The 15,398-nt window shown below is 41.5% G+C and overlaps 1 protein-coding gene across 2 annotated transcripts in view; it reads left to right on the forward strand.

The window, feature by feature from the left end:
- Positions 1-772: 772 nt before the first annotated feature.
- LOC116336530 (zinc finger protein 385A-like) overlaps positions 773-15,398 on the forward strand; it is a 28,185-nt gene continuing 13,559 nt past the window's right edge. The window contains exon 1 of one of the 2 annotated variants that reach the window (XM_031760438.2): positions 773-1,248. In XM_031760438.2, coding sequence (XP_031616298.1) covers positions 1,236-1,248 — 13 coding nt within the window. In that variant the 5' untranslated portion in view covers positions 773-1,235. Of the gene's footprint in view, positions 1,249-5,371; positions 5,493-15,398 lie in introns of those variants that run through there. The other variant, XM_039611927.1, reaches the window with a different exon arrangement.

Consider the following 15,398-nt stretch of genomic DNA (forward strand, 5'->3'; position numbering starts at 1 on the left):
AAATGACAACAACTTAAATGCCTGCTTACTGGCTGAAATAAATATAAAATGAGATTATTCAATATACTGATCTAAAGCATTTAATAGGGGTCTCACTTTTGCAAAAGTGCCCAAATTGAGGGCTGTTCAAAGATAATGATGTGAAGCTAAAATGTTGTAAATCTTCATAAAGTTCACAGTAATAATGATTGAGTTTCTAGCAACTTAAATTCTTACATATTGTCCATCTGTAATATATATAAGCCTCTCTGACACATTTGTCAAACTGAAATTCTTCAGCTTGTGGATAACAGGGATTAAACCGATAAGTAAAATCATCAAGCACATGTGGACAGAGCAGGATTTGAGCAAAGGGTTTTGACGATTGTGTAAATAACTCAGGCTTTGCTCGTAACTCATTAAAACAACCCGGTCATTCAACAAATGAGTGAAAGAACCCTGTGGGGCAGAGCCATTTGTGTGGGAACCTGTTTCAAGATCAAACAAGCAAAAAGAATACACAGTTTATCTATCCATAAGCCATCTGTTCCATCCACCAATTATACTTCCCTTTGCTTCACCATGTCAACAACTTCTTTCAAGTTTCAGTGACTTTCCACCATCTTCAAAACACACACACACACGCAGACTTCAGTCCTTATTTCCTCTGATCTGCCATCCGTTGCTGGGTCTCCCCTCCTCTCTCCTGCCCCTCCTTTTCCGTACACACACTCCCTCTCTGCCTGTATCTCCCTCCTTCCACAGTTGTCCTCACATATTAGGTTCCCCCGTCCTAAGAAGCAGAATTAGCCACTGGAATCTTGTGCACTTGTTTCCTTCACTCCCGGCAAAGCGGTGACAGCATGAAAGGAAAACACAGAGAAAATACAGACAGACACAGAGTATTACAGGCTTTTTGAAACGAAGAGGATAAAGAGAGCGAGAGAACGGAAGATGAAGAAGCTGAACATCAAGATGCTTGTCGTTTGATGCAGCCACACTGTGGGCATGTGGCTGCCTGCACCGAGCATTTCCCTCTTCACTCCCCAGCTGACTGGTGCCAGTTCTGCGCTCACGACGCTGAGTGTTTATTTATTTATATTTCTACAATAATGTGAGCGTACTTTTTTTTTATTCCACTCAAAGAGGACGGTATCTCTGTGGTACTTTACGCTGGCTGACACACTGACCTCCGGACTCTCTACTGGTCAAAGGAGCTGGATCGCATTGAGCATCGCGAAGCGCAGAAGCAACCAATGTGGGGCTCAGGTAAGATCATAACAGACTACTGAGCAATGCAAAAACACCCACCAGCCTGAGTTTGCTTCCTTTGATCAGCTTAAGAAGAACTGAGAGGCTGGGTAAGCCGGGATCCCCTCATTACTGCAATATTCTGAGCAGAAATAAAGAGCGAGTGACAGTGGCTACACGAGGCTTTGAAGGTTTCTCTCTTTGATGAAAGTTAGGCCAGTCTCCTGCAAACATCAGCACGCAGGGTCAGATAAGACTTTGCACTCACACCTGGTGTGACCCTCAGCCTTTTACACGCTTCACTGATATGATGCAGGAAATGGATGATGGAAGAAGGAAGCTGTATAGAAGGAGGAGAAAGAAAGAAAGCAACCTTTGGCGTGAATAGATAGAACAGAATACTTCTTTGTTTTCCCTGACATTCTTAAACATATTGATAAGCAGAACGGTGTGCACACGCAAAAGATATCAGTAATGTTTGTTATTAAAATGAAGACATTTTGCCCGAGGAAAGGCTAGTCACAGCTAGAGCGGTGTGGGGGTAATTCTTGTGTGCCCAATGTCAGCATATTCTGATTCTAATTCTTTATATATACAGCAGCTAAAATGCATCTGGACTTAAAGCACTTTAAAGTAAAAAAAAACCAAAACACTTTATCTTAAGTTTGAGAAGAAATTGATCACCACAGTTAAGCTGTATGTTGTAGTGAAAAAGAATTGTTCACTAGCGTCTTATAAATTTGAATTTTTGATAAAAAAAAGTCTGCTATTATTATTCGACTCAACAAACTGATGTAGTGAACAGAATCTAAACCACTCTGGCGTCTCGGTTAATAGCATGTGAAGTATAAGACACCAGTTTTTGGGTGCTCACATAGAGGGAACTGATTGCACAGCTGGCCTCTGCTCACATTATCTTTACTTGAGTCCCCATTACCTTCCATCATAGTTATTCCAAGTCTTTGTCTTCACAGATGTGGTTAAAAAAATCTGGTTAAAAATTTAGTAAGTGCAAATGAAATTATTTGTTTATGATCGCATAAAAAATGCTTTAATAACACTAAAATATTAACATATATATATTGCCCCTTCCCCCATCAGAGGGCACTGTAATGTACAACACACGTGCTGATGAAGTGCCCTTTACTCCTTTACTGCACACAGACCAGTGTTTAGTCCTTGTGTGTGCCTGTTTGTGTATATTTATATACAGTGCATGTTGGTCATTTAGTTAATTCAAGCGATGCCTATTTTAACCTCCACGGTGCAGTAAATTCAGTAGATCTTCTCTCATCACATCAGAGCAGAAATACACTTTACATTATATAGCTTTATAACCAAGCGTAGCTCAAGTTAGTGTGTAGTTCATATGTAGAACAAAAAACAAACAAACAAAAAGACACTTAAGCTGAGTGTGACATAATTTGCATTTACTTCATCTGCATTGTCTGTTTGGCACAAAAGCCTGTGTTGGGTTACCAAGCATATGCTTATGGCTATTCTAATGGTATCAGAGGAGGACTGGCAGAACACTTCAGGCCTCACCGCTGAAGATTAAACCTAAATTGGACTTTTCAACAAATCTGTCGACACAGTTATGGCCTCCCGGGAGTGTATGCACATATACACAGGACTACTGAATGTACAGTATGCAACTAAACTAAATTAAATGCAATCAAAACTTTAATACTTTATTCTAAACATAATGGGGGCCATGCGAGTCGTGTAAAAGACTAAGTACACCCTTCCTGCTACCATAGAAATTCAGAGGGTAAGTAGAACTGATCAAACATCATTAACTGATTATCAGCAAGTGCGAGCACCTCAATACAAGTTGGTACTAAGGCAGTTTGCTGGTTTGCCACAATGCTACAATCCCACAATCTTCCCAGGATTGGACATCCCAGGAAACTCACCCCATGGTCAGACTGTGCTATGCTCAGAGAAACAGCACAAAACCCAAGAGCTACATCTCAGACTCCACAGGTTAAAGCTAAAGCTTCACTGAAACTGATTCATGCAACAGAAAAATGATGCCAAGCACAGCAACAAATGTTACAACACAAATCCGGAAAAAGAGAAAAATCAAGGAGCTGCAACAGTCCAGTCACATGCCAGACTTAGTGTCCAACAGGTGCATAAATGAATGCCTGGAAACCTAATTGAAATGACGCAGCACTGTAAAGAAAAGTGGGCCAAAATTCCTCCACAACAACGTGACAGACTGATAAAATTATACAGAAAACAAAGTTATTGCTGCTAAAAGTGGTTCTACAAGTTACTGAATCATGGAGTGACTACATAGAGTCCTGTGAAAACCTTTTTCATAAATGTACAAGAAATATTTAAATAATGATTAAAAATTACTTTAAATGATCCTTTTGGTTGTCATTAACTCCACTGTATAATTGATCAGTTCAGCAAAGATATTCTTTCACACTGACAGAACTTTTTGTTCTCCGAAAACCAGAAAGGCTCTTTATTAAGTAAACAAGGCAAAGACTTAGCATAAATCCCCAAGGACATACACATACAGACACAAACACACACGCACAGACACACACATACACAGATGGGATAGTTCGTCACATGAGCTCTGAGGTCCGATTTCATTTTCCCATGGTGACATCCATTAAAGTCATGCTGTGTCTGACCCTCCACCCTCAGACAGCCATATTAGCACCTGGCCCATTGGCCACAACAATACACCTGCCTGCATTATTCAGGCTGACTCTACTAATGAGGAAACCTTATCACACACACACACACACACACACACACACACACACACACACACACACACACACACACACACACACACACACACACACACACACACACAAACTCTACCCTGGGTTCAAGCAAACTTAAACACAAACAGACTGACACGCAGCATTATTTGACTTACTTTAGGATGACTGTTTAATTATGTAAAAATGGACCAGATCGTGTTGCCTAAAGCCCGAACAAAAGAGTTCATGTGACAGCCCGATCTTGTGGGAAAGTGTTTGACGAAGGCTCGCACATCCATTAGCACAGCATACACTTTAAATTCATTGTTCTGGTAAATGTTGGTATAGGAGTGCGTGCAGTGAGCTTAGTATTTAAGCTCATTCAGCACTCTCTGCCGCTGCCTGTCAAACAGCTGTCAGCTCCCTCCTTCATCCTGCTGTTTCACCATATCTTCCACATTTCCTCACCTTACACTTTCATCCCCGAGTCAGTCTGCATTAACCTCAATTTCTCCTCCCCTCCCCACAATGCTTCATCGAGTCTCTCAAGCTGTCAGTCTCTACTGCGCCTCTGCGCCCTCTCTTCTTTTTGTCTCTTCGCACACTTGTCTGCAACAACACCGTGAACTCGGTCAGCATTTTCCAAAATGTACCGCTGATTTTTGTGTATACACCTAACAGACAACAGACAGGTAGAGGGAGAGAGCAGAGGAAAATCTCAGGAGGAAATTGTCAGGGCACAAAGACATATTTCAGTTTCAGATGTTGTCGATGAGAGTGAAAGTGAGACGAGGAGAGGCATGTGTGTGTGTGTATGTGTGTGTGCTGGAGGGGGGGTCGTCAATAGTAAACAGGAGACAAAGGGAGACGGAGAGAAAGAGAGAGCAGAATCGACAGCAGCATTATCAGTCTGCGTCCTGATTCAAACACCCCAAGAAAATGTTCAGTTCCAGCTGCTCTCATTGGCTAAACCTCCAGCCAATCACAGCTTAGAAATGCAAGGTGCCTTTAGGTTATACCCAACCCCAAAAATATGGTCGAGAGAGAGAGAGAGCAAAAGCGAGAGAGAGAGAGAGAGAGAGAGAGAGAGAGAGAGGCATGCTGTAGTGCAGAGGTTCCTCCTGTGAGGCAAGCCTCCATCTCTCTGGTGTTCCTCCTGCTGGAGTGAATATATAACAGTGAATAAATTACAGGCTTCATTGCAGTAGATTGAGTGCATGCTGTGTTGCAGTCAGGGTTGCTGTGTTTCTCCTCTGGCAACAGCTGCCTGAGACGTGTACCGAGACCTGAAGGAGAAGAAGAAGGAGAAGTATCTAATGTGGATGAGGGACACTGAGCGGGAGGGAAGACACAGTGTAGAGAATCAAAGTGAAGGTTGTGATGTTGGATGTCTTTTCCACATTGAGTTTTGAGAACCAGAGAGGGGGGCGCTTAAGATTTGAGTCATCCTTGTAGCTGATCAAGGAGGAGAGGAGTCAAGCAGGAAGATAACGTGGGAAAGACAAGTGGGAGAATACAGCATGATCTTGGGTAAGACAGCGTTAGAGGGCTTTTTCCTCCTCCGTGCTCTCATTGATCCGATTGATTTTGTTTTTCTTCTACACAGTTACATTTCTGTTCTGATGAGATGATCACTTGTGAATGGCGCAAACTTTTTATATGCATTTATGTGATGTTTTCTTTGACATGCGTGATCAGTGTGTCACCCTGTGTGAAAGAGATCTGTAGGGTCTTGTGAGCAGGCTCGCTTTGCTCCAGTTCATTTGACTTTGTGTGAGAACTCGACTCTCACACTCACCAAGTACATTAGATGATTTTAGTCAGTTCCAGGGGAAATAAGGACATGCTGTCTTTAAAAAAATATGGATCCCACAAAAAAACATCAATATTGCACAATGAATTAGAGAAGAGACCTTTAACCAAATTAAAGCGATTAAGGAAATATTCCAAATTCCTATGAAAATGTATTCATTTTAAGTAGTCTAACATGACCCTAAGCTGAGGTACTCGTTCATTATAAAAGAACTTAGTGCATTATGTGATCAGTTATCTCTGTTTCTCTTGGCCTAAGGCATAAACGCACTCACCACTGACAGGGTGCAAGACTGCATGTCATTCATCAGTCTAATCCTCCGCCTCGCCAGCAAGCTTCATTATGGAACAGATTCAGGAATCTGGAAATCTGGCTTTTAGATTCAGTTTTTAAAGGAGAATTTTTAAGATCAACAACAATGCTGGCTCACTTCCCTGTGGTCAGTACGTACATTACTCCAACATAATGCTCAAAGGTGTCAGGGGACAAATCAGCATTAAGAAGAAGTATAAAAAGGTCAAGAAAGCAGTGTGCCATAAAGCTGCATAATGAACTCCAACTTCAGTCTATATAAAGGCTGTTTTGTATGCTTGTGTACAAATTGAGTTTGGATTATGTTTGTGAAACGCATTTACTGCAGTCAATTGAGTTATGCTGATGTTTTGCAATCTGCAGAATATTACAGTAGCTCTTCAATGCCCCATCCAATAATGTCATGCACTGCACTTTTATTCAAAGGCTAAAACAACCATCCTTTAGATGCAATCATGTGACGCAGAGGCGTATAATTTAGAAACATATAATTTAGATGATGTTTTCCAGTTCCAGCCTTTTATCTTGTTCCGTTTATCAACACTAATCCATCCTTCCTCACAGTAGATTTGATTAACCACTGTGACCTTGTCCCATGTACGTGTGCGCTGACTAAATATTTGACTACTTTATTTTTGTTTGCTTGCTCTTACCCCTGCTCGAGTCTTCCTGTGATCTGAGTGTGAGCTTGAGCTTGTGGTAATCCTTTTCCCAGTGCAGAAGCTTTAACTCCGCATGCATTAGACACTAAACGCGCTGACACATGATCACAACAACATGGGCTGATGGGATTTTATAAACTGTATTAGTTTCCTTTTCGAGAGACAGAAGTAGCTCCAGATACTGAAATAGCAGCCATGAAAGGCAAAGGCAGGAACAGCAAAGATGGAGGGGATGAACAGGGAAAGCCTCCACTGGTCTACAGTCCCATGTCTCCCTTCTCTCTGTCTCTACGTCCATCATTTACACCTAGTTTTAATGTCTTTTGATGAAAGGAGGAAAATCAAACATGTTGATACAGTCAGCCTCGCAGACTAGAAGAACTGTGCCGAACCTGGCTCATCTCCCTCGATGCAGAACAGTGGAGAACACAGTTTAGTAACTCTTGTGTAATTTTTGTGATGAATATTTCAGACCCAGAGGTTTTTATTTATTTAAAAGTGAGCCAAGGCTTCCTCTAGTCTGATGCAAAGACCTCAGTCAGCACTATATAAAAGTTCACATCTTGCATCACACCCAGACACACATAGACGAATTTTCCCCGCTCATCCGCGGCCTCCAAAGGAATCACAGGTGCATGTTGACCCCGATAAACAACATGACCTTTAAATCCAGGCGATGCAATGAAGGGTGAAAAGTATTGGCATTTTAAATGGAGACAGAGGGCTGCCACTCTGTGTTCAACAACCTGACACACATTTCATATGTTTAAGAAGCCTGAAACTCTTGCAGAGGAGAGCGGATTGAGAACTGCAGGACTATACGGGACTATATGCTGACAGCAAATGCAGCAGAGCTCAGGCAGGGCATCAGCAACTACCTTTTATCACCCAAGGAGCTCATGCAGTCCAGAAATTACATTTTGTTTATCTAAATTACAGTGAGGTAACAGTCAAACCTCTGCATTAAGTGGCACATTGTTTCTGGATGTATCGTTGTTATTTGTTTATATAAACTGCTTGAGGAGGACTGTGCACAAATGACCCGTAACTCTTCCTAACCTTACGCTAGTCCAAACTGACATAAATGGGTCACTGGACAATGAAATCAGAGTGTGTCATTTTGGGGGACACCAGCATCTGCGGTATCGTATGAAGACACAGCAAAAATGCTTGTCACCATCGCTTTTTGCACACTGAGTCTGACAGCGTGTCATGTGATGCTGGCCCACAATAGCCTTGTTTACCCACCTGTAAGTATTGCAAAATGAAAGAGGAGTGATGGTGGAACTGTGAGAGGGGACCAAAAGTGGTGACCCAGGAAACAGGGCAGCTAATCACAGTTTGGTTTATAAACTGTAATCAATGTTACTGAAAATCCCCAAATTGTCCAATTTTCATTTTGCAAAGAAGCTCCTTATGCCTAAAGTCTGTAAACCTGCAGCAAAAGTAATGATAGGTGATGTTGCTGTTAGATCAGGAAATCTCATATGTCATTTTGGAAGGCAATGACACATTTGTCATTAAGTTTGGAGCTCTTGTTGACCATAATTATACAGTTAAATGCTCTGAAATCTACAGCACAAAACAGTAATGTCTATCATTTCCTGATTTAAGGACTCCAAAAGTAGCATGAGGACATGGGCTGATCATACAGTTGTTTATTGTTTATTGTTCTGAAGTTATGCACACTATGTGCGCCACCCGCCTCAATCTTACCCTTGCGTGTTGCTTTAAGGCCATGCTATAGCATAAAACCACACTCTCCCTTTTAGACTGCAATCAAATCCCAAAATACAACCGGTCATTTCTGCTTCTGTGGAATAAAACCTGTGCTGTATGTATTTCAGCTGTATACCACACAATCCTACTTTGTTCTTTGTGACTTTTCTATGCATCGAAGATCAAGTATTCCTTTCTTTTGTCTGTTTTCTTTTTTATAAAATGATGATGCATCTGGCTGCTGTTTGTCTGATGCCATTGTTTTGTATGTGCATTTTTACTGAACATGTTTGCTTTGGATGCTCTTGTGTGTTCTGTGTACTTTTGGTTCTCAGGTTTCTGTATGTCTGTATCTACGGTGGTGTATTATTCCACCACCCAGCAGGTGTGTAAATGATTTGAGGAAAAAAAGGGATAATAATGTGGGGCATGGCTGCTGTTCATGTTGTCCTGGTGGATCTCTTAATGGCCCTCACTTTGCTCTGTGTAGCTTTGTGCTGCAGTGCCCTGTTAGAGCCTCAATGGTGCGACATCATGCCTGCGACATAATGAAAGACAAAGTTGGCAGTTGGATTCGGGTTGTTCCAGCAACTCCCCAAAGCGCTGAAGCCTGACAGGAGCTGAAGAACGGGCAGATGTTCACCAGTCTTTTTAGGAAACAAATCTCTTCAGGATGCAGCATGTTGACATCCACACAACCATGCAAAAGACTGAATGCACTGATGCAGTTTTAACATTAAAACGCTTATAGTTTAAAAGGAAATATCTGTATCGGTCAACTTTGTAGGTGGCAAAAGGGAAACTTGTGAAAAGGCCACGGTGCTGTTAATTGGAGAAGTAGGCCTTCTAATTGACATACGGATGCTTTTTTATGTCATTACATAAAAAGTAATGCCTCTTCTGTTTCCAGTTTGTTAAGTAGACTTTGGTTTTACTTCATTACTATTATAACCTCTTTGTGTGTCTTTAATGGAAACACAGTAGATAACACCACTAATGTTGTTGTTTTTCTTGAAGACAGAATCTTGAAATGTTGCAATTTTGGCCACAAACTCAGGCTTAATGGGAGAATTTCCTAAACACATGGACACAAAAGGAGATTGAGTTTCTTGGCTGACAGCTAGCAAACACGAAGACTTCTAGTAAAAAGACTGAAAAAAAAGCCTCTCATAATCAGTAGCAAGTGAGACGATGAACATATATTACTAATATTCTTAAGGTTCATTTATTAGTATTTGGTGATTTGGTTCCTGTGGAAGTTTGTTTCCACCACCACAAAAATTTGTAAGTCGAAATTTTAGGTTAGTATAAACTTAGTAACCTGAAACTGAAGTTATGGATCTGGAAATTTTGGCTTACCCAGAAGTCTGACTGGCAAGCTGTTTTTTCAGTGGTAGCTTTTGTAGATTTGTACTGGCAGAAAGGAGAAAGCTTGCAGCAATATTACAGGTGCTTACAAGCTGAAAATCGGGCTTCAAAAAGAATTCATCAGGAAGTGCTTGTCCCTTGGGGCAGGCTCTAAGAATACACCCCCAGACATGAGCGCATGGGTCTCTGATGTAAAACACGTTTATTAATGTTAAAAAAGAAGTTATGAAAAAATCTTGATGGGTGACTTTCCCATAAAGTCAACTGCACAGTGAAGGGCCGTTCTTGTGATGTTGGTGCCTTTTGGGTCATTTTAACTAGCACTCTAGTGATCTAATACCAAGTAAGCACAGGGCCAGGATTGCCAATATCAATACTGATAATGATACTTTTAACCTATAGAGGTAGCTTTTGTAGGAAAGGCCAGTGTGCCATGATTTATGATAGTTAATACAACAAAACACACCTTTCAGGCTATAAATAAAACAGATGTGACTGTCAACACAAAAAGATACAGATAGAAATTTTTCATAGTGGATGTTTTAGGTATAGTTTTTCATTTCCCAATAATAATAATAATAATAATAATAATAATTTATTTAATACAATTCACTGGGCTACATACAGAACTTATGGAAACAAAGTATTGATCCTGTCGCACTAGTTTTTATCAGATGCCAATACCAGCATTGGTATCGATACTATCAATAATCAATATTTAGACTGATCCACCCTCCTCTAATGTTAATAGTCACATGACAAATAATTGGTTTGCTGTGAGTTAATTTTACCCTCAAAGAAATCTGAGCTCCAGTTTTAGTGAATGAAATTATAGTATTAAGCAGATATCTTTGCTATTAGCTGATCTTGCAGCATTAGCTGATAAATTAGCATCTCACTCTTTTCTCCATATATTGTCACTTCTGGCTCTAAAACAAACTTTCCAGAAACAATATGGAAGCAGTCATTATTGAGGCTTCAAAAACTGTTGTCTACAAAGAATTGAGTGACGTCACAGACCTACATCTTATATTTACTGTATACTCTTTGGGGTAAGCTTTAAGCAGATTGCTCAGACACCTCACAGGAGACACTCTTTACTCTGATACACAGTTAAACTGACTTCTACCAAAAACAAGTCATGGCATGTAGCCGACCCACTAGAAGAGACATAGCATGAAATTGCTCATCCATGTAAGCGTTGCATGTGACTTGCTAAGGTTAACCCTTTGCAACAGCTGTAGCCTACTTGACTTGACTCCTTCCAGTATTTTTAAATCAATGTTTTTAACCAGCATGTTCCACGCTGTGGTTCAGCTGCATGGAGTACGACTGCTTCCTTTAGGTAGCAGATGGCCTTTGTTCTGTACATTAACCCGCAGGTCGACATGGCTCTTTACCTCCTCTGGTCACCTTGGACTCACCTCAAAACATGCGGCTCCTTCCCCCCACAACCCCCACCTCCTCCTCTGATGCCTTCCTTTCGCCTCCTTGTCCAGACCTCCTTTTCTCGCTCAATCGACTCGAACCACTCAGCCCAGTGCCATTAGTTCTCAGCTTATCATCTCCAGTTCCTTGATAATCACTTTTTTTTTCTTAACCTCTTCATGGGGAAAGACTGTGAAAAGACTTGAGAAATCATTTACAGGAAAATATCCAGACAAAGTAATGTCCTGCATCATTACATAATAATTTTTAATTTGAATGAGAGCAGTGAAAAATCTGCAGAGGAAGAAAAAAAAGTCTTCGGTAATTATAAACACTGCATCAAATCAGAGACTGGAGCTGCAGAAGGACTAAGGAATCTCAAGAGCACTGCATAGCAGGCACACACACACACACACACACACACACACACACACACACACACACACACACACACACACACACACACACACACACGTTTCCACTGAAAGAGGACTTCAGAGAGTTCTCTGGGAGGCGGCATTTAAGCTTGGCCACTGGGGCGCAAAGCATCTATCATTAAAACAAAGTGCAGACTGAAATCAAATGTGTTCTCCTTCTCAAGCACTTGACTCTCCTCTTCACTGTGTCCTTTCCAGATCTCACACAGACCAACACAACATTAATCAGAACCCAGCCCATAAATTACCCTTTTTTTTAGAGCATCATCTATTCAGACTACAAAGGTTTGTGTGCGAATGCGAATGTGTGTACCGTCGTCTGTCCCCCCGCTTAGGTTGAAATAGCTGCCTTTGACTTGAGGGTAAGCTGAGCTGCAGTAAATTGGATTTCATGCTCAGTCCTTCACAGGAGCAGTATGCGACACTAAGACAGACCCATCTTCCCTCTGCATTCACGACAAAGTTAGCGCTGGGGTTCTTTAAAGGTTGGAGCTTTAAACACAGTTGCATGACTTTTTTTTTTTCCAGGATTGGTTTTAATGTCAGCTCTGCCAAAGTGTGGCAATTACCAACTCAGCATTTCAGCTACAAAACTGAAAATGTTAGTCGTAAATCACAGACACACCAATGGTGTCATCTGCGACCAAATGTTGGATCAGCTCTGTCTCGCATTCCTTTGTACTTCAACCTGAGGGAGAAAGCCAAACCCAAATGCAGTGAGCCCAGTGGTTTTCTGGTTATTAGACACCCTTCCACTACACGGTTGCCTCTGTCTCTGCTGCAGTGACAGCAAGAGGGTTTTTGTCAGGAGGCAGGCTGGCTAATCCACCACAGACGCTCATTTCAGAATTATCTGTACACAGCAGGCCATTTAGATGCAGATGTGACGCGGCTGGCATCGTGTGCCGGTCCTCTTGAGCGTGGAGCTAACGGGCCTGGATAAAGGTTTCTTTCTTTGGTGGGAGCCTGCAGTGTCTTTGCCTCTCATCAGACTTCATTCTGGCAGACAGCATGTCACACAGTCTCCTGTCCCCTTCCCTCCTGGTCCCATCATGGAGCGCGAAGATGGAAGCAAGCAGGGAATACAGAGAGGCTCCTGCGACGCCACTGACATTGACATTACCTCTATGATCATTAAACCTAAATTGGCTAAATGAATTGCCAATTTGAGAAGCCTTAGTCACAGCATATTGGTGTGTGCACCGCACGCCTGTGTGTGCACATAACAGGGGAGATAAGATTCCATCTCTGGTTGTCTGTTTTTCTTTTTCTTTTTTTTGTCCCTCCTCTGCTTCTCTTCATTTCTGTCCAACTACCTCTCTCGTCCAATCTACACAAAAATTCAATAAGCTATTACACAGACATTGATCTCTTTCTCACACAAACATTTGCATGGGGGGCTAGTAAAGCAGTGAGATGACGGTGCTGTCTGTTCATTTCAGTGGAGAAAGGGAGCTGTAGATGGTGAGAACTGGATTTATGGAGTTTGGCAGCTCTTTAACACTTTAACTCTCCTCAGAATGTGTCCAATCAATGCTCTCCCTCCCTGCGTGGTCATGGCATTCTCTTATCTGATGTCATTGTATATCACTCAGGAGCTGGGTAGGTCAGGGGACGATGCTGCTACGCTCACGCTGAATTGGGTGGTGCAGAACGTGGCACTAAAAGCAATGTGCAGCATTGTTTTAATGCATCAGTCTACTGTGTCTGCACTGTAAATACAGATTTATAATAGAAGACGTTCTTTGACCTTTAAATTGTAATATAGCATAAAATGAGCTGTGGATTTACCAGAAACGTGCCGGGAATACATTTCACCAGCCAAAGAGGAAACACAGTGATGATGTCTCTCCATCGCTCCACACAGCTGAGACGCTATTGCCCTATTATTTGCTTGGCGGGGAATTAAACTGTGCTTAATTGCATTCAATTTGGTTTTCTACTTTTTGAATTTACCCTTTTGATCAAATAAAGAACAAACAGAATTTTAAGTGTAACAGGAAGAAGGAGAGTTGTGAACTGATGCTTGAAATAAGTATTATTTACAGTATGCTGCATGTAACCCTAACCTTAGCACCAGCCCACTAAAATAGCTTGGTGGTATGTTCATGAACATTTTTGTCATTTACACAAACACAGTCCTGTGGCTGTGAATACATCCTGCTGCCTCGTGTTAATCCATGTCTGAAAATAGTTCTCAAAAAGCTACTAATGCTACTGCTTTGGGTGCAGCCACTTGGACACCTCCCACTGGTTTATGAGCTCTTGCTTCAACTCGATGATTTTTTCTTTCATCATCTTGTTTTTTTCTCTTTTTTTGTAAACCAGATACTACAAAGTGGAAGGGGATTCTCACTGAGAAACCAAAGACACCACATGCTCATACAGCAGCAGCTGGTCAATCACCAAGTAGACTTGGCTCAAGGCATTCCCTGATTCATTTTCCATGTGACTAATAAATTGGACCATATTTCACAAACGGAACATCATGCTGTAAACTAGTGAATGAGAACAGAAAGCGTCACACACTCATGTCCACAGACAGTCTCTTTCCTGTGCAGCCACACAACCACTAATGACCTCGTAATACAGTGACAGGTCTTTCTCATCTACACTCACCAGCCACTTCATTAGGTACACCTAACCTTCATTAAAGCATATCTAATCAGCTAGTCGTGTGGTCGAGTCATGGTCGAGATGATCTGCTGAAGTGTGAATTGAATGACAATGTGGAAGAAAGGCGATATAAGTAATTTTAAACATTGCATGGTTGTTGGTGTCAGATCCAGTGAGCAGCCTAGGAAGGAAACAATAACTGATATAACCGCTCTTTGCACATATGCTATGCAGAAGAGCACCACATGTTAAATCTTGAAGAAGATGGGATATAGCAGCAGAAGACCACACCGAATCCTGTTTCCTGTCACCTAAGAACAGGAAACTGAGGCTCACCAAAATTGTAAAATTGAAGACTGGAAAATCTTTGTCTGGTCAGATGAGTCTAAATCTCTGCTGCAACATTCAGATGGCAGCGTCACAATTTAACATAATCGTCTTCAAACCATGGATCCATCCCTGCCATGGTTAACGTCTAATTGTGCAACTTTTTGCATATTTGGGCCTCCAGTACCAGTTGAGCATCATTTAAACAGCCTACTGAGAATTGTTGCTAAGAAAGAAGGAGGAAAGGAAGGAAGATAGCTAGCTAGATATATAGATAGATAGATGTTTATATTATATTCCTTCTCTCAGTATCTGTTGTTGGGCAGTCCCTCATGCCTTCCTGATGGTATGGTGTGTGAAATGAGATGTGCCACTCCAGTTTTTTTTTATCCTTCACAAATCTTGCTGCGTTTGTTTTAAAGAGGTGATAATGGCCACCATTTGAGCTGTGGGCTTTATGTCTGAAGGACATTTCAACTGCAACCTGTAGCCTTACACCTAATTTTTTTCCATAATATCAAACACTCTCCTTCTCATGCAGCACATGTAAAAGTATTCCCACATGATTAACAATAGCTACAGCTGAGCTTTACCTGTCACAGCCTCCCAAGGACGCTGAAACACCCTGAAGAGGAATGCCAAAAGGAAAGACTTTCCCCTCCATCTATTTCTGATCCTGACAGTAAATTCTTTACGTCTCCCCTGTTGTCAGAGACGGGAGCCTCCTCTGATACCAAAATAGTCTTTTCTTCCC

This window comes from Oreochromis aureus, linkage group 5 (assembly GCF_013358895.1).
Source record: "Oreochromis aureus strain Israel breed Guangdong linkage group 5, ZZ_aureus, whole genome shotgun sequence".
Taxonomy (NCBI): Eukaryota; Metazoa; Chordata; class Actinopteri; order Cichliformes; family Cichlidae; genus Oreochromis; species Oreochromis aureus.